At 42.6% G+C, this 19470-nt stretch overlaps 2 protein-coding genes across 2 annotated transcripts; both read right to left on the bottom strand.

Moving 5' to 3' along the window:
- Positions 1–216: 216 nt before the first annotated feature.
- Positions 217–17331, bottom strand: cracr2ab (calcium release activated channel regulator 2Ab). Its single transcript, XM_010782721.1, has 18 exons — positions 17253–17331; positions 16179–16523; positions 14135–14246; positions 10155–10344; positions 9919–10065; positions 8948–9038; positions 8633–8728; positions 7648–7835; positions 6020–6091; positions 5804–5852; positions 5608–5690; positions 4908–5056; positions 4392–4876; positions 3284–3422; positions 2267–2348; positions 1434–1548; positions 379–480; positions 217–297 (listed from the first exon to the last, which is right to left on the bottom strand). The coding sequence occupies exons 2-18, from the start codon at positions 16329–16331 to the stop codon at positions 217–219; spliced, it is 2334 nt and encodes a 777-aa protein (XP_010781023.1). The 5' UTR covers positions 16332–16523; positions 17253–17331.
- A 362-nt stretch (positions 17332–17693) lies between these two features.
- LOC104955171 (thyroid transcription factor 1-associated protein 26 homolog) lies at positions 17694–18445 on the bottom strand. The gene is made up of 2 exons (XM_010782417.1): positions 18300–18445; positions 17694–18157 (listed from the first exon to the last, which is right to left on the bottom strand). Exons 1-2 carry the CDS (start codon positions 18399–18401, stop codon positions 17990–17992), a joined length of 270 nt encoding a protein of 89 aa, XP_010780719.1. The 5' UTR covers positions 18402–18445; the 3' UTR covers positions 17694–17989.
- Between the last annotated feature and the right edge of the window lie 1025 nt (positions 18446–19470).

Genomic DNA, 19470 nt, shown 5'->3' with positions numbered 1-19470 from the left:
AAAAACATTATTTAAATATTTTACTCAAGTCATCAGAACTTTGTTTGTCTCCAACAGTAAAAAAAAAAAAAAAGTAAATTAAAAAAGTATTGCTGCAGCAATATTATCTAGAAATGTCAAGTATAATTAAATACACACATATTGGTACTTTTACTCAAGTAAAGCATCTGAGTACTTCTTCCACCTCTGGTGTATGAGTGATTCACAGTCTGCCTCTTACCTGGCCAGGTGCGTCAGGGACTCTGTCACGTTCTTAGAAGTGTACGCGCTGACCTCAAAGAACATCACCTTGTTTTCCTACGCGGGGATCAAAACAGAGGAATGGTTTTGAGTGAGCACGTAAACTAGAATGATCGACAAGCTTGGAAATAAACTCACGAAGGCCAGTTGCTCGGCTTCTTTGAAGGACACCTCCCTCTCTGCATCCATGTCCATCTTGTTGCCCAAAAGGAGGATGGGGATCCCTTCTTCTGCTGCCTCCTGAAAAAAGAGGAGTGCAGTGATTTAGCACAGGAGACATCTTCAGAATCTTTCTTACATGTATGGATGGTACAATTGTTTAACTACTAGAGACACATGTCAAATAAGGAATAGTACAACCTGCAAATGATAAAAACACTTAAACCAGGGGTATCAAACTCATTTTAGCTCAGGGGCCACATACAGACACATTTGGACAATTAAATCATAGCATAATAACGACAACTCCAAATGCATCCCTTTCTTTATATTGAAAATGTTCACATTGAATGAACTATTGTTTTAAAAACATTATGAGCAACCTGAAATTTCTTAAAAAGTGCAATTTCAGCAATTGAATACCTCAGTTTATCATTTACACACGCGCATTACGACTTACAGATCACAGTGTTTCGAAAAAAGGCAGACACATTTAGTCACCGGTATCTGGAACTGGACAATATATAAATTTACTTTAGGATCATAACAACTTGTCAAGATCTAGAAATTATTGTTATTTCTCATCAAATGTGTTAGTTTTGTTTATGTATTTTGTCTGTAATTTCCTGTTTATTTTGTATTTACCTCTTGTCTTTCATTTCAGACCCTGTTTCTTCCTCCCCCTGTGTGTTTTCCTGCCTTCATCAGTGTCTGCCCCGCCCCTCGTCTTGTTTGTTTCCCCGAATGGTCGTGCCAAGCCTCTGCTCAGAAAGGATCGCTTTTCACTCATGTCAGGTTTTGTTATTTTGTTTATTTTGTTGGCTTAAGTTTTTATTAAGTCCTCTTTTTGTTATGCTAGTTTTTTCCTCCTTGTGAGCGCCTTTTGTTATTTCCACCACCTACTCTGTTAAGGAATAGCATATTCAATTCAATAAAAACATTATTTCTACTCTTTGCAAGTTCACCCTTGACTTAAACACAACAGAATTAGGTAATATAAATCAAGCGTTACAGGGGACTGTCAAAGGTCAGACCTGGACATTGGTGAGCCAGGGTTTGACGGCCTTGAAGCTCTCCTGGACCGTCACGTCGAACATCACCACCACCCCGTCTGCCTTCCTGAAGAACTGCTTGGTGATGCTGCGGTACCTGGGCCAATCACAGGGCAGTCACCAAACAGATCCACTCAACACATGTATGACTATCTGAAGCTCCCTAAACACGACTACTGGACTGTATTGAAAGTACATCTTGAAAAGTGCAACAAAAGTGATTTCCTTCAATCAATAAAGCATTCTGCATAATAGTACACGAAAATCTACTTTAAATGTTGCTTATATTTCAACTCATATTTTAAATATATATACTAATTGTAAGCTGATATTTGTTGATTTGTACTTTACTAAGGAAAAACACATCTAAAGTTTATTCAAATATATTTATTTCTTTAGGTTTACTGTAAGTGAACATCAGTTTACATCATTTTAACCTGGGATTAAAGAAATACTGCCATTATATGTCCAAAAACTGTCAGGACTTTATAAGTATTTATACTTTTATATAGTATTTGGGTGTGTAGCTACTAGTGAATTATAATAATTGAAATACCATATTGATTATGTTGTGAATTTGACTTTATTTCCTCTATAAACTTCAGGAAAAATGCAAGATATGTTTAAACATATTCAAGTTTTTTTTCTCTATTACAACTGTCAGTATTAGCAAGTTAATTGGTCTCTTTTTTTTTCTTTCTGAGAAACTGCAATAAGGGATCACAATAACAAAAATATAAAGAATATAAAAAAAACAAGAAAACATCCCATGGCTGCACTTGTTTCCTATCTCAAAAATATAAGAATAAACTCACCTCTCCTGCCCTGCCGTGTCCCACAGCTGCATGGCCACCTGCATGTTGTCCAGGGTCAGGGTCTTCACACTGTAGTCAACCCCTGATCGAGACACAACAAACACCAGAAGGATGTCACACAAAGTCATCTGAGTAGAAGTTTAATACAGAACAGCTACACTTCTCTTAAGTATACTCAGAGGTGGGAAGTAACTAAGTACATTTACTCAAGTAGTGTAAGCACCATTTTGAGATGCTTGTACTTTACTTGTATTTCCATTTTAAGCTATTCTTTTGTCTATTCCACTACAGTTCAGAGGGAAATGGTGTACTTTCACTCCACTACATGTATGTAATACCTTTAGTTACTTCACAGATCTGGATGAATGATGTGAAATATAATCAAGTGTTAAATCAGACTTTAGTTCCACCTGGAGTAAATTCACAAGCTACCCTGCAGTATACAAAGTCAAACTAGCTGCACCTTTACCAGCTTTGAGAACACTTTAATGATCATTAATAATAAGACATATCATATATATATAAATCTGAAATGGAGCAATCTGCACAATGACTACTTTTACTTTCGGTAAGTATATTTTGATGATAATACTTTTACTTGTAACAGAGTATTCCTAAAGTCTGGTACTTCTACTTTTACTTAAGTACTACAGTCTGAGTACTTCTCCCACCTCTGATTTAACTTAAATGTGTCAATTTTTATTGTTTTTTGACAGAGCGAAAAAAACAAAAATGGCTACTAGGGGTTCTGGAGAGTCGGGGTACTTACTGTTCCTCATTCCAGAGAAAATGGGAAGAAGGGAAGAAGGGGGGTTTGTGGAGGGCAAAGTGAAGATAACAAGGCTCAAGGGAGGATTTGGGAAAGATGAAAGCAAGAGGAAAGATTTATCACAAGTGACATAATCTGCAGTACAATGTGTGCCAGGCAGTGTGACTCTACAAGCCCCTTCATGTGATGCAGGTCAGAGGTCACCCCCCCCCCCAAGAACAATATCATCACGATGCTTCTCTTCTCACCCACAGTTGCAGTGGTGGAGGGGTGGAAGCGGCCCTCACAGAAGGAGCGGAGCAGGGACGTCTTGCCAACACTAGAGTTCCCCACCAGGACCACTTTAAACAGGCGGTCCGGGACAAACAGGGGGGCTTCATGGGTATTCTGGAGCAGATAAAAGAGGTAGGGGCAGATACTCAGTGGTGAAGAGTAACTAAGTACATTTGCTGTCTTTTTATGTTCCTTTATACTTCTACTCCAATACATTTACTTGACAAAATTAGTTACTTTTGCAGGTTTTTATTATTAATACAAAAATTAAATAAACTAATACCCTAAGATGTATTATAATGGAAGTACCTGGCAGTATAACAACTTATTAATGTTATCTCATCCTTTAACAGCTGCAAATTTAATATGATGGGCACATTAATGCATCACTAATTATAAACAAGCAACAAACAACTTTTTTTTCCGGAGAATTAAAATGTCACTGTGTGTGCTGTGTGCATAAGATAAGATAAGAGGTACTTTATTGATCCACAATTGGGAATTTAAACAAAACAAGGCATTGCACATAAGTAGAATGTATGTGTGACAATTAAAGAGGGTTTCATCCTCCTATTCTATGTAATACTATTGTACTTTTACTTACTTTTTAAGTAATATTCTGAATGCAGGACTTTTACGGAGTATTTTTAGATTGTACTATAACATTTACTTAAGTGAAGTATAAGATCCGAGTACTCGTTCCACCCCTGCAGATACTAATGTTTTATCTGGTTCATTATCTCTGTGGTAATATCAGGGTTGCTGTTTTGTAATCAAATGTAATGCGTTTTAAGACCACAACTGAGAAAATGTCATATTGCCTCCACAGATGTTTCTGTCTCTAACTGAGCCTAATCTGTTCTGTTTCATGTACTTCTTTTATCCTGTCTTTAGTACAGGTCACATAAGGAGAACCAATTAAAACATTACAGGAAAAAAAAAGAACTGGACTAACTGGACGAAGCCCAAAACCTACTACAAATCTAAAGACGAGCCAAAGTATGAGCTTAAATTCAAAAATAGCAACTTTAAGACATTTCAAGATGTTTAAAGGGGTAAAGTAGTAAAGTAAAGTGGACATACTTGCTGGGTCTCCTTCCCCACAGGCTGTCCTCTTGGAGACATTGGCGTCTTTTTGGCGCGGGTAAAGCGGGATTTCCTCACTGATGCTACTGCTGACACAGGATTTGAGGAGAGGTCTTCTCCTATGACAACACTAGTTTCAATGTCACTCTGAGGTTCCTCATCCTCATCCTCCTCGTCCTCTTCCTCACTGAGCTGGTGCAGTAAAGGTTGAGGCCCCCCGAGGAGCAGGTGGGGCAGGTGGTCCTCCTCGATGGAGATGACCCTCCGGAGGGGCCACCCGTCCGGGGGCGCGTCCAAAGCCTCGTCCTCCATCCCCGTCTTCTTCTTGATGTCCACTCTCTTGGCTCTTTCCCTCTCTTTCCCCGTAACTCGCTTTGTGGCGGCCATCTTGCCGGGTGATTTTTTGGCCTTTGCCTTCACGTCGTGTGCTTTGGGTGGAGCGGGGTGGGCGTAACCGTTAGCTAAGCCAACGTTTTTCCTCCCTGCGGGGCGTTGAAATGTTGAGGTGCTTACAGCGGAAGGGGGGTGGGGGTGTCGTCCTCGCTAGGGGGGGTGGGGTGTCGCCCTCGCTACAGGAGGAGGAAGCAACAAACACGATTTGAAGGAGCTCTATAGGCAAGGCCTCCAGAGACTGGTAGGACCCGTCCACAAACAGTGGGGCTCTTTAGAAAACAGAGGAGAAACAGAGGGTATGCTGGGTCAATATACGGAGGCCAAAGCACTCATGTTTCTGATTGTATTCACAAAACAGTTACTTCAGATGATTGGGTACGGAATCCTCTGTTTTTCCTCTTTAGATTTAGGCACACACAGATACATACATTAACAATTTAGAAATTAGGTTAAAAAAAAAAAACATAAATTGTAATTAACTTCTAAGATATAGCTTAAACATAATGGATACAACATTACTACTCATACGTACATTCATTGGCAGATCTTACCACCTGGTCATTATTAATGTTTTCTAATAATTTCCCCATCTTTCGTCAAAGATATAAACTTGGTTTCTGATTCTCATGGTGATTTTACTAGACTCTTCCATTGTGAGTTATTAAGTTATTATCTTTTTGCCATTTCCTTGTAATTTGTTTAATAATTGCCATTGTTATCGTCTTTTTTTTAATTCAAGAATTTCACATCCCACTGAGGCGGGAATTTCTTCTTTGTCCCAGATGATTAGTGTTAGAGTGTTGGAAGATAAATGAATCACCTTTTGGGCAGCTGGCTGCTGTCATCGAACATATTGTTGAGGCCCGCTCTCTGTTTCTGCTTCTTTCTGAGGGATGTTCGAGGCTTATTGAAACAAATGGGAAGTATCTTGGTGTTAGATGGGTATTTTATCCATCAGGCGTTGCCATGACATATGCTGCAGCAATGCAATGCAATTCGATGAAATGTATACTCACCACGCCTCGGCATATGTCTCGCTCATCTTTTAAATGTTTGTTCATCTCTCTATGAAGATTGAAAAGAGAAATGAATGAGAACAATTAAACCTGCTTTTCAAAAAGTATGCTTGAAGAAGCATAAGCAGCACCTTTGTTTCTGCAAAACTTGCTTTAACCAAATGCAAAAAAGTTAAAGTAAAACCCAGATGTGTTCATGGGATGAAGTGATTATACCTGAGGAGGTCAAGCTGCTTCATGAGGCTCTGCTTCTCTCTCTGCAGTCCCTCAGTTACTCTGTACATTTCCCTGAAACAAGAAATAACGACAAACTTTATATGTTGTAGAAGTACATAGATACACATTTATAGACTTAGAAATAAGATGATCTAAAGAAACACTTTTTAAAGCACAATATGACATGTTCTGCCACTAGGGGGCTCAAAATCAAAACAATAACTAAAGACAGCATTTGGTAGCGTCGTGAAGTAGCGTGGGATCATGGGAGTTTTTATCTTTAGACCCATGTTTCCTCAATTTATTAATCTGATAAATTGAAACACTAAATAGAGCAGTTTTAAGTTAAGAATCAATGTCTCCTGTCCACGCTGATAGCCATCCGCTAATGTTAGCTCTGCTTGTTTCTCTGATAACTGGTGACCTAAAATCCTTCATCTGGTTATGATGAAAACAACCAAGACCTAAATATCGGTTGTAAAAACGTGGCTTAAAACTGGTTATAAGGGCCATTTTTACTATGTTTGACTCTACTAAGTTTCTAACTTATTTGTATTTTGTATTGTATTGTTTTTATTTTAATTTTTCGCAACTGCTTTAAATTCGCTTTAGAAAAAGTGCTATTTTTTGCTACGTATTATTCTTTTCTTATCAAGCTCCACTTTTGTGGAATCAGCTTCCAGTTTGTGTTCGGACGGCAGACACCCTATCCGTTTTTAAGAGTGCGCTTAAGACCTTCCTTTTTGATAAAGCTTATAGTTAGGGCTGATTAGATTCAGCCCCTAGTTTTGCTGATATAGGCTTAGTTTGTCGGGGGACATCTTACTTCTTCCTTCTCTCTGTCTATACCTGTGTACTCTCATGTTCCGATTAACCCAGCTTCCCCAAATTTCTTTCTTTTTGGTGTCTATATACGCCGGGATCCGGAGTCATGGATGATCCTGCGGTCCTGTGTCATGGATCGCGAGTCCTGGATCTTGAGCCGTGGCTGTGGTCCTGGATCATAAGTCCTGGATGGATATCCTCGTGGATTCATCTTCCTATTATACACACATGCATTTCCAAACATTTGGACTACCTATGTTGCAAATTTATTATCTTTTCAATTTACACACGGCATCTATTGCACGTCTGTCCGTCCTGGGAGAGGGGTCCCTCCTCTGTTGCTCTCCCTGAGGTTTCTCCCATTTTTCCCTTTAAACTGTGGGTTTTCTCTGGAAGTTTTTCCTTGTACGATGTGAGGGTCTAAGGACAGAGGGTGTCGTATTGTCATACTGATATTCTGTACAAACTGTGAAGTCCACTGAGACAAATGTAACATTTGTGATATTGGGCTATATAAATAAACATTGATTGATTGATTGATTTCTGTGTCTTTGTAAGCACCATTTAAAGCAAATTCTTCACACATGTAAACCTAATTGGTAATAAAAACCAATTCTGATTTAGATTTGATGACAGCTTCTGGCATTAAAAACCACAGAACTGACACAAGCTCAAAGGGGATAAGATGCCATTGCAGGTGACCAAACATTTGAAAACATAGGTCTAATGTGAAAATGCAACATATTAGACCTTTAAATGAATGTTAAAAACAATACTCAGTCATGTGTTGGAGGTGTACCCACATCTCCTTCTCCTGCTGCAGCTGGGCGCCCTGCTCCTGCAGCAGGCCCAGCTGATCCTGGGCCAGCCCCAGCTCCTGGCTGGTGTTCTCTAGCGCTCGGGAAAGCTCGTCGTTGGTCATCTTCAGCTTGACATTCTCCACGTGGCTCTCCTGCTTCTCGCTGTTCAGCTCTCGGCACTGGAGCTCTAACTGAGAGAGGGAGAGGGGAATGTTCACAGGAATGAAATGCACTAATGCCGGGTGAGAGTACTTAGAGAGTGTCTGCAGAGGAGAGGGAACCGTGTGGCGGCTCTTTAAATCCCTCCCTGCAGCACATGTTAGCTGGAGGGAAGGATTAATACCATTCAGTACACTGTAATAAAACCACATACATTCTGACCTGTTTTATGTATTTTATTTCATTTTATTTGTATTTCACATTCTATCATGTCTTTTATCATTTTCTTGTCCTTTTAATTATCTCTCACACTGTCATCTATGTTTGTTAATCGGTAAAGCACAGAGACAAACATGTTTGTGATATTGGGCTATATGAATAAACTTTTGATTTATGGAAAAATACATATTTAAAATTCCTTATTTTACAAAGTATCAGGAATATTGGCAGTAAATACACACTGCATCTTGCTCATTTGAAACTAAAAACATGTGCCGTATGTTTAATATTAATTTTAAACTTCTTCTCCAGAGGTTTTTCTTTTATATAATTATTTATTAACATTAACATATTTGTTTTCCTCTTTAAGAGAAAATCATAACTTTTCCATGAAATATATTTCATATTATATTTGATATATTCTATCTTTTCATGTTTTTAAGTTTGAAAGTATATGAAATATTTGAAAAAACGCTTATTTTCGCAAGAATATAATTCATCTTTTTTTCTCTTAATTATTTATATTGGACATAATTGGTCTGTTTAACGAGCCCTTTGAAGAGATGCTATCCTAATCTATCTTGACTCATGGGTTAAAACATGAACTCACCCTTTTCTGCTTCTGGAAAATATGTTCCAGCTCTTTCTCTTTTGAAGACAGCTGGTGCTCCAGGTCGACGCTGCGCAGCTCAAGACGTTCAGAGTCCTGCTCGACCAGAGGAAGAAAGGTTAAAGGTCATATGGTGATGAGAAGTGACATGAGTAAAATACCTTTCACAAATAAACCATTCCGCAGTGTGAAGGCCAAGGAATCAAGTGAAGAAACAATAAAGAAAACACATTTTTGAGTGGAGTGGGACTTTAAATATCTGCTATTTTTGTTCTATTGTTGCTAAAAGAGGTGTCTGTGTCTGAGCTCCTGTACCTTTAGTATCAGCCTGTCCTTCTCATTTTTTATCTGCGCCTCCATCTCTTCGTATAAATACCGGATCTCACTGTCATGTGTTGCAGACTTCCTGCACGGGGACAGTAAAGACATTACAATTATAACATTGAATCAATGACATAATACAATATCTAGGAACAGAGCGCCATTGTTGTCTCAGGCCGGCTTACGTGTAAATACTCAACACAAACCTGCAGACACGCAGCAACTAAGCTTCATTTTCAAAAGAATACGGAGAGGTGTTTACTTCACTCTAACAGTTGCTAAGACCCAAACAGCTAATTAGTCAAATCTAGAGGAATAACAAGCTATTGTGCCAGGGGGAAAGTATGCAGGTTGTATAAATCACATTCTTAGTACACTGCAGTTTGTAAATGTTGTATAATGCTTTCCAAAATGCTGCTGGTGAATCTATATATAAAGAAAAATGTGTATCACTTTTAATTTCCTCTAATGCACAGTCTGAATGGATTTGCCCAGCAGCAGGAGGTGGGGGGACTTCAGAGCGGACCCCCAGATTACTGGTCATTTGACATAGATAAAAGGGTTGTACTTTGGAGAATTACAAGTCCAGGAAAATGTTGCATGCAGGCTGCAGGACCAACGTGGGGTAGGGAGGGACACACACACACACACACACACACACAGATTATTTTGACGACTAGAAGAATGTTAGCTTCACATGGTACACAAAGTACAGTACTTAAACACTTAAGAGTGTGGGAACCAATTGAGAAATGTGGACTTTTCAACCCAGAATCCTCACTGCTGTTTCCATTCTCTCTTTCCTGTAACTCATTTTGTCAAATAAATGTAGTGGAGTAAAAAGTACAATATTGGCTTTCAAATTGTAGTGGAGTATAAGTAGCATAAAATAAAAATACTCAAGTAAAGTACTCCAAATCGTACTCAAGTACAATACTTAAGTAAATGTACACCACTGGCACTACCTCTGCAGGGCGCTCTCCATCTCCTTCTTCTCCTGGTGGGCTTCTTTGATCTGGTGTGTGACCCTGGTCAGGAACTCCTCGAAATTGGACAGAAGGTGAGGCTCGTCCCGCCGGAGTTGAGCCCAGAGACTGCGCACCTCACCTGGACTGGAGGGGGGGGGGGGGGCATTTGTGTGTCAAGATGGAATTATCTTTGCTGAAACACACCAAAGACACCACACAGGGATTATACTCACTCCTCAAATACGTTACTGGCCCCCAGGCTCTCCAGCAGCATACAGAAGTGCCCCTCCTCCTCACTATCAACCCCCGACAGCTTGGCTTCCCATTGGCTCTGATAGAGGGCTTCTTTGGCCCTAATGCCGTGGCCGGGGGCCGGATTCTGCTCATCAGTCACAGAGATCCTCCGGCCATGCAGGAACTGACCTGAGAGAAACCCACAGAGGATGTATTAAAGTGTTGCAGCAGCATGGGAAACAGCATGACTTTTCCTCTGAGAGCGACCTTCTGAGTTACTTTCTGGACTCATATTTGATTGTCATTTGAAAGATAATAATAAAGCTTTATTTGTGTAGTATTTTACGCAACATGGCACACAAATCAAAGCAAAACACAAGAAATTAACTTCAGGTCCATCCATCCATCTTCTCCCGCTTATCCGTGGTCGGGTCGCGGAGGTAGCAGTTCCAACAGAGAGCCCCAAACTTTCTTTTCCCTGGCCACAGCAACCAGCTCTGACTGGGGGATCCCAAGGTGCTCCCAGGCCAGCGAAGAGATATAATCCCTCCACCTGGTCCTAGGTCTACCCCTTGGTCTCTTCCCAGCTGGACGTGCCTGGAACACCTCCCTAGGGAGGTGCCCAGGTGGCATCCTTACTAGGTGCCCGAACCACCTCAACTGGCTCCTTTCGACGCGAAGGAGGAGCGGTTCAACTCCGAGTCCCTCCCGGATGACCGAACTTCTCACCTTATCCCTAAGGGAGACACCAGCCACCCTGCGGAGAAAACCCATCACGGCCGCTTTTATCCGCGATCTCGTTCTTTCGGTCATGACCCATCCTTCATGACCATAGGTGAGGGTAGGAACGAAAATGGCGCGGTAGACAGAGAGCTATGCCTTCTGGCTCAGCTCCCTTTTCGTCACAACGGTGCGTTAAAGCGACTGCAGTACCGCTCCCGCTGCTCCGATTCTCCGACCCATCTCGCGCTCCATTGTTCCCTCACTCGAGAACAAGACCCCAAGATACTTGAACTCCTTCACTTGGGGTAAGGACTCATTCCCTACTTGGAGTGGACAGTCCATCGGTTTCCTGCTGAGAACCATGGCCTCAGATTTGGAGTGCTGATCCTCATCCCAGCCGCTTCACACTCGGTTGCGAACCGATCCAGTGAGTGCTGAAGGTCGAGACCGATGAAGCCATCAGAACCACATCATCTGCAAAAAGCAGTGGTGCAATCCTTAGTCCACCGAACTGCAGACCCCCTCCCCCACGACTACGCCTCGAAATCCGATCCATGTATATTACAAACAGGATTGGTGACAAAGCGCAGCCTGGCGGAGGCCAACCCTCACCGAATGGGTCCGACTTACTGCCGAGGACCCGGACACAGCTCTCGCTTTGGGAGTACAGAGATTGGATGGCCCTGAGTAGAGACCCCCTCACCCCATACTCCCGCAGCACCTCCCACAGTACTCCCTGGGAACCCGGTCATACGCCTTCTCCAAGTCTACAAAACACATGTAGACTGGATAGCGTACTCCCAGGCCCCCTCCAGGATCCTTGCGAGAGTAAAAAGCTGATCCGTCGTTCCACGACCAGGACGGAATCCGCATTGTTCCTCCTCAATCTGAGGTTCGACAATCGGCCTGACCCTCCTTTCGAGTACTTAGAGTAAACTTTCCCGGGAGGCTGAGTAGTGTGATGCCTCTGTAATTGGCACACACCCTCTGATCCCCCTTTTTAAAAAGGGGAACCACCACCCCGGTCTGCCACTCCTTCGGTATGTTTCCGACTTCCACGCAACGTTGATGAGACGTGTCAACCATGACAGTCCCTCAACACCCAGAGCCTTCAGCATTTCTGGGCGGATCTCATCCACCCCCGGGGCTTTGCCACTGTGAAGTTGTTTGACGACCTCAGTGACCTCCCCCCGGGAGATTGGTGTCGATCCCCCGTCATACTCCAGCTCTGCCTCTAACATAGAGGGCGGAGTTGTCGGGTTCAGGAGTTCCTCAAAGTCGCTCCTTCCAACGCCCTAACACTCCATCAGTTGAGGTCAACAACGTCCCATCCTTACTGTACACAGCTTGGATGGTTCCCTGCTTCCCCCTCCTGAGGTGTCGGACAGTTTTCCAGAACAACTTTGGTGCCGCCCGAAAGTCTTTTCCATGTCTTCTCCGAACTTCTCTCACACCCACTGCTTTGCCTCGGCCACGGCTGAGGCTGCTGCCCTTCGGGCCTGTTGGTACCTTGCAACTGCCTCGGGAGTTCCCCGGGATAACAAATCCCTGAAGGCCTCCTTCTTCAGTCGGACGGCTTCCCTGACCACCGGTGTCCACCAGGAGGTTCGAGGGTTACCGCCCCTTGAGGCACCTAGGACCTTGAGACCACAGCTCCCCGCCGCGGCTTCGGCAATAGAGGCTTTGAACACCGACCACTCTGGTTCAATGTCCCCAACCTCCACAGGAATGCCCGAAAAGCTCCGCCGGAGGTGTGAGTTGAAGGCCTCCTGAACTTGGGCCTCCTCGCAACTACACGTTTGGGCTTACCAGGTCTATCCAGAGGCTTCCCCCGCCACTCGACCCAACTCACCACCAGATGGTGATCAGTTGACAACTCCGCCCCTCTCTTTACCCGAGTGTCCAAAACATACGGCCTCAGGTCCGATGATACGATAACGAAATCGATCATGGACCTTCTGCCTAGGGTGCTCTGGTACCACGTACACTTATGAGCATCCTTATGTTCGAACATGGTGTTTGTTCTGGCCAATCCATGACTAGCACAGAAGTCCAGTAACAAACCCTACTCCGGTTCAGATCAGGGGGGCCGTTCCTCCCAATCACTCCCCTCCAAGTGTCTCCATCATTGCCCACATGTGCGTTGAAGTCTCCCAGCAAGATTAAAGAGTCCCCTTCAGGAGCCCCATACAGGACTCTTTCCAGGGTCTCCAAGAAGGCCGTATACTCTGAACTGCTGTTGGGTGCATAAGCACACACAACAGTCAGAGTTTTCCCCCCCATAACCCGCAGGCGTAGGGAGGCGACCCTCTCGTCCACTGGGGTAAACTTCAACAACGAAGCACCCAACCGGGGACTTGTGAGTATCCCCACACCCGCCCGGCGCCTCACACCTTGAGCAACTCCGGAGAAGAATAGAGTCCAACCCCTATCCAGAAGTAAGGTTCCAGAGCCGACGCTGTGCGTAGAGGTGAGCCCAACCAGATCCAACTGGTAACGCTCCACCTCCCGCACAAGCTCCCACTCCTTCCCCCCCAGAGAGGTGACGTTCCATGTCCCCAAAGCCAGCTTCTGTCGCCCGGGTCTGGTCCGTCGAGACCCTCTGCCTTCACTGCCACCCTTCTGGCAGCGCACCCGACCCCATCGCTGTTTCCCGTAGGTGATGGGCCCGCGGGACGGAGAAGCGGAGGTGTTGCCAACGTTGCCTTTTCGGGCTGTGTCCGGCCGGGCTCCGTGGCAAGCCCGGCCACCAGACGCTCACCGACGAGTCCTCCTTCTGGGCCTGGCTCCAGAAGGGGACCCCAGGCTTCCTCCGGGCCGGGTATCCTCACTTCGTATGTCGTCTTTCATGAGGTCTTGTGAACCAATCTTAGTCTGGCCCCTTGCCTGAGACCAATTCCCTACCAGGAACACAAGGTTCCAGACAACACAGCCCCCAGGTTCATCAGGTCACACAAACCTCTCTACCACGGTAAGGTGCTGGTTCTTCAGAGAGGGTAAGGTGCTGGTTCTTCCTTTAGTACTTCAGGTCGAACAGGAAAATCTTTTTGTATGCATGACATCATATTATAATAGATAGACAGGGACTTTAGGATTATTTAAAAAGCCATTTGAAGAGGACCTCAGGGCTCGTCCAGGGACATACAACTAGAGTGAATCGGTGAGATATGAGGGTGCCAAAGCATTAAGAGCTCAATTAGTGTAAGATCAAAGTAAGCTGTATACAGATAGAAGCGTTAGAGGGCAGGAGACCTACTGAATCCAGAGGAGAATGCCTCCAGCGTGAGGTAACCCGTGTGGTCCGTATCCAGAGAGTCGAATACGTCCTCCAGCTCCTCTGCAGACAGAGGCAGCTGTCTGTGGAGCCTCTACACACACACACACACACACACACACACACACACACACACACACACACACACACACACACACACACACACACACACACACACACACACACACACACACACACTGTTAAGGATGTTAAATATTAAGTTGGACGTGGTTGGGAGTTAGATTCAATAAATGTCACCTATAAACAGTAGTGAAAAGTAACTAAGTAGACTTACTCAAGTACTGAACTTAGGTACAATTTTGAGGTACATGTGTTTACTTGAGTATTTCCATTTTTTGCTACTTTGTACTTCTACTCCACTACAACTCAGAGGTAAATTGTGTTCTTTTACTCCACTACATTTATTTAATACCTTTAGTTACTTTGCAAATTTGAATGAATGATGTGAAATATAATCATGTGTTAAATCAGACTTTAGTTCCACCTGGAGTAAATTCACAAGCTACCCTGCAGTATACAAAGTCATTCAAACTAGCTGCACCTTTACCAGCTTTGAGAACACTTTCATGATCAATCATTATAAAACATATCATATATATTATTCTGAAATGGACCAATCTGCACAATGACTACTTTTACTTTTGATACTTAGGTATATTTTGATGCTAATGCTTTTGTACTTTTACTTGAGTAACTGTAAATATAGGAATTTTACTTTTTAACAGAGTATTCCTACACTCTGGTACTTCTACTTTCACTCACAGTAAGTAGAAAATCTGATTGCTTCTCCTGTAAAAGTGATTGTAATCCTCCAGCTCTGTTTTGATATTCCTCATACAGCGAGTGCAGAGTGAACACTGGAGCAGAGTTGTTTTTGACGTGTCACTGAAGAGAGCTCTTCTTAGAAACCCTGAACACAAACAACAGCAACAAAAGGCCTGACGCTAACAAGGGTCCTGTCCTATTGAACTGACAGCTCGGACACTGTTAGCGCTTTGAAAAGGCGCGTGTGTGTTGTTACCGCCAGTAAGATGATTTGTGTGTGTGTGAAAGAGGGAATGAGGTGAACCTAAACATTTCCATCAATGGTGCTTCTTTGCCACTGTTCGTGTGTGTTGAGTGGGTGAAGTGCTCCTTTAGCAAAGGTTAGGAACAAAACAACCAGAATTGAGCGAGGACGACACAGTGACAGTGTTTCCCGCTTTCCGTTCACTGTCATTACAGCACCAGTGGACAATGAACTAGGCCCAGCTAAATGTCTCCTTGACCTATTGTTCTTCCTAATGGAGGCTTAAAGCAAAATGCTTGTAGCACTTCGGGATCTGAACTCAGATATGAAGTGCGTTATAAATTAAACCCATTATTATTATTATTAATGCATTCGCAGAGCAGCATTACATTTTCAAAAAAGAATAAGAGACTTTAAAGGTTGAGTGTGACACTGAAAACAAACTTCCATAAACAAATAGTTTGTGCTTTAAAGGAAATGTAAAATCAGTAACAAAAGTGTCCAGCAGACTTATCATGCCATCAATATCTCTCCTGATAAACTAGAAAGCTTAGACTTTCAATAGCGACGACTAGTAGATTAGTCAGATCAACAGATTTACTATTTGATAATCCTTCACGGAATTCTTTGTGTAAAAATGTCAGAAAACACAGTTTTAAGCCTCTGAAATATGTAGAGATCTTGCTTTTCTGTTTTTGAACTGACAACATTTTGACTTTGATAAACTGGGATGGATTTTTTTGATGTCCTTCTATGTGTATTATAATAATACATTATAATAAAGATTCCTGCATTCCAAATCTTACTTAAGTAAAAGTAAAAAAGTATTATCAGGGCAATGTATTCAAAGTAAAATAACCTCAAAGTTGTACTTAAGTGCAGTACTTGAACAAATGGACTTCCCAACTCTGATTTACATGTTTTAACTTGAGTCTCTCCATCCCAACCTCAAGCTGACACACACACTTTAACAACACACACAGCCTGATCTCTAACCCTCATGTCTGTGCGGCTGATGAAGCCTTTGCCCTCCACGTCGCAGGTCTGGAAGAACTCCTTTGTCTTGTCCAGCAGGGCAATGCTGCCCCAGTCCGAGCGCCTCCTCCCTGGGCTCAGGTCGAAGCCGTTCACCCGGCCCTCCTCCTCCATGTCTGGATCTTTAGGGGTGTACGCAGCATGTATTTCACTGGCAGTCACAAGGGGAACCAGAGATCAGGCCTCCTCACTGGCCCTGTATACAAAGCTGTGGGGCTTGCACAGTCGCCATGACAACGGAGGCAGGAAGTAGCATCAGATGGTGAGATCACTGATAACTGTGTGGTTTAATCTGAGAACTGGCTCCTGTGAGAGAACAGCAGAAATACAGAAGACATTTTTGAAACACAAGTGATCCGAACAGGAATGCAACAGTACATCACTTACACCTATACAGTACTTCCCTTTTCTTATAAACCAGGAACAACTCACAAAGGTATGTAAACACTGTAAAGGATTATGTTAAGACCCCGCCATACAGAACACATGACAGCATAATGCCTGCAGGAGCGGCTGAATTTAGAGCTGTAATGTACCACACAACACACGCCATTCTTGTTTTCCCACCATAATTTCACCGCTCTACTGTCTTGTCTGCAGTGTTAAGAGCCGGGGTAAGAAACAGATATGTTATTTTGAAGGCAAAATATGTTTTCTTAACTGTTGTGATGGGAAAGTGATTTTTACTTTCTAATAAGACAGTTTTTCAGCTTTTCGGAGAACAAACAATAAAGTTAAAGACCTGTAAATTGAACATAAGAACCATACATTCCCCTTTGTATCCTCAAAAGACTCCTTGAAAAATAAGAAAGCACCTCTGCTGTTTAAGATTACCGTCAAAATCTGTTATACTCCGCTAGATATGTAATTTTAAAACATAAAAGGTTGCAGCCTTTCTTTAAAACAATACCTTACTTGTGGGAAACGCTTTCTGCTCCAAACCTCTCAACTTAACTACATATGCAGCTTTTAAAATACTTTGCGGTTACCTACAAATGGCGTCTTTAAATAAACCAGAAACAGAAGAAGTCTTACCTTTTGACAAATGAGGAGCAGAAGTGAGCTCTGTCTGAGTGTCAACAGAGCAGCGGCTGCGCTCCGTGTTTAGGAAGTCTTGCCTCAGATGAGCGTTACAGAAGTCACTCTGTGACCATGTGATGTCATGAGGAAGCTGCTGGAGGCTTTTCAGCCTGCGTCCCACAGCGAGAGAGAGGGGGGGGGGGGGATCTCTCAGTGGGCTACATGTAAACAGGTTTGTGTCTGTAAACATGACAATAGCAGTCTAATAACACTACATTTAATTGTTTATACAGGATGTATGACTACTGTAAAAGCAGCCACTTGCAGCTTACTGAAGTTGAGGATGGATTTCGATTTTTAAAGGTCAAACCAAAATGACTGATTAGTGAATGATGATTTTACGTCATGGTAAAAGCTAAAACTGAAATGTCTTTGCCATATGAAATTAACAACACGTTACAGAAAGATAAAACATTTATTGTGTAATAATAATAGCTTACATAAGCACATTTTCCCTTCTCCTCATGTTTTACAATGCCACCTTGTGGTCTGATATTAAAAATTAACAGTTTTATTTTTCCTGGGGCAAAATACTGAAAAAAGAGCAGAACACCATTCTAAACATAAATCAGCACTGAAAAGAGATATTTTTGTGTGAAAAGTTCAATCCTGGTCGTCCTTGGGTAATCTCTGTTTGTTTTTTTAACGCGCAATGGAATACAGGCAGGGTCCCATATATTCTTCATTGAGACTCATTTCCCAGCTCCTTGAGTGATCTTTTGAAGCAAATACTCCATTTGTAAATTCAGATTGGGTTGTCCTTTTTTCGTCTTTTTGCTGAGTATCTGAAAAGTCTCCTCCTTTTTCTGTTTGTACTTCTTGATGGCTTCGTCTCTCTGCTGCTTGTCTGTCAGGAAATCCTGGAATACATACAAAAGAATAAGAAATGAGAAGAAAAAGACCACCCATCAGTAGAGCGTCAGACTGCTTTTGAATTGAAGTCATAAGAAACAAAAATACATAAACTATGTTGAGTCATTATTAACATAAAACTTCTTTCACCTCTTTCTTCTTTTTCCGTTTTTCTTCCACTGACTCAAATTCCTCTTTTGTCTTCTCGTAGGACGTCTTTTTCTGCATTTTCTTCCTCATGCGGTTGCTCATTGGAAGACTGAAACAGATTACAAAGGCACATTTAGTGTCAAATACTGTGAAAGGTCCCATGTCATGGCCATTTCCACTGATCATAATTCCATTGCTGAGGTCTACTAGAATACATTTACATTGTTCAATGTTCCAAACTCACATCGTTTTCTCATCCAGCACATCTCTGTATAGTGTGTGTATTCACTAGAGATGTTAAGATTCACCGATTGGCATCGGTGCACCGGCATAAACGTTGAAGATGTTTATGTGTGCACATCGGCTACAGTTTGGGTTGAACTCGTGATGCATCGATTTGCATCGGTAAAAAAACGATTCATTCACATAATATCCCCTCATCCTGTCAGCATTCAGCAGAGACGATCTTTGATCTTTGCTTCGCACTATGGAGGCCGAGAGTCTCAGTTATCAACACACATGGAGGTCGAGGAGAAAGAGAAACACAGCGCACCGAAAAATACCTACAAATCAAACGTTGGGCAACACTTCGGGTTTTTCAAGAAAGACGGTCAACTTGAAAAATCGCTCGCAAATTGTAAACGATGCCGTGCCGCTTTAAAGTACACAAGTACTACGAGGAACTTAGCGGCGCACATAAAGAGGCGACATGGGGTCTGCGGCTGAAAAGAGAAACCTGAAAGTTAGACATTTGAGTTAAATCACTCAGTGAGGAGTTATGTCAGAGAGAGTGGTGTTTAGTTTACAGCAGCCTGTGACTGCCAATAATAGTTTAAATGTCTTCCTTACTGTAAGCAGTTATGAAATACCTGTTTGTGAAAGTTTAATTTGTATTCTTTATTGTTCATATAGAAACCACTGCGTTCTGCTCACTGGTGAGTTAGCCTATGAATGAGTGTTAAGCTCATCAGGCTGGCAGCTGTATGGGCATTGCACTATGGTAGTTGTTATTTGCACATTGTTAATCATGGGCAATGCATCCATAAATTGATTAACTGTGAGGNCAGGCTGAGAAATCTGCAGAGCTGCAGCTGCCTGAGAAAAGTAAGAGAGAGTGTGTGTGTGTGTGTGTGTGTGTGTGTGTGTGTGTGTGTGTGTGTGTGTGTGTGTG

The sequence above is a fragment of the Notothenia coriiceps genome, unplaced genomic scaffold (genome assembly GCF_000735185.1).
Source record: "Notothenia coriiceps isolate Sejong01 unplaced genomic scaffold, NC01 NC01_scaffold00024667, whole genome shotgun sequence".
Classification (NCBI taxonomy): domain Eukaryota; kingdom Metazoa; phylum Chordata; class Actinopteri; order Perciformes; family Nototheniidae; genus Notothenia; species Notothenia coriiceps.
Note: the sequence above shows the minus strand (reverse complement) of the source record. Positions and strands in the feature narration are given on the sequence as shown.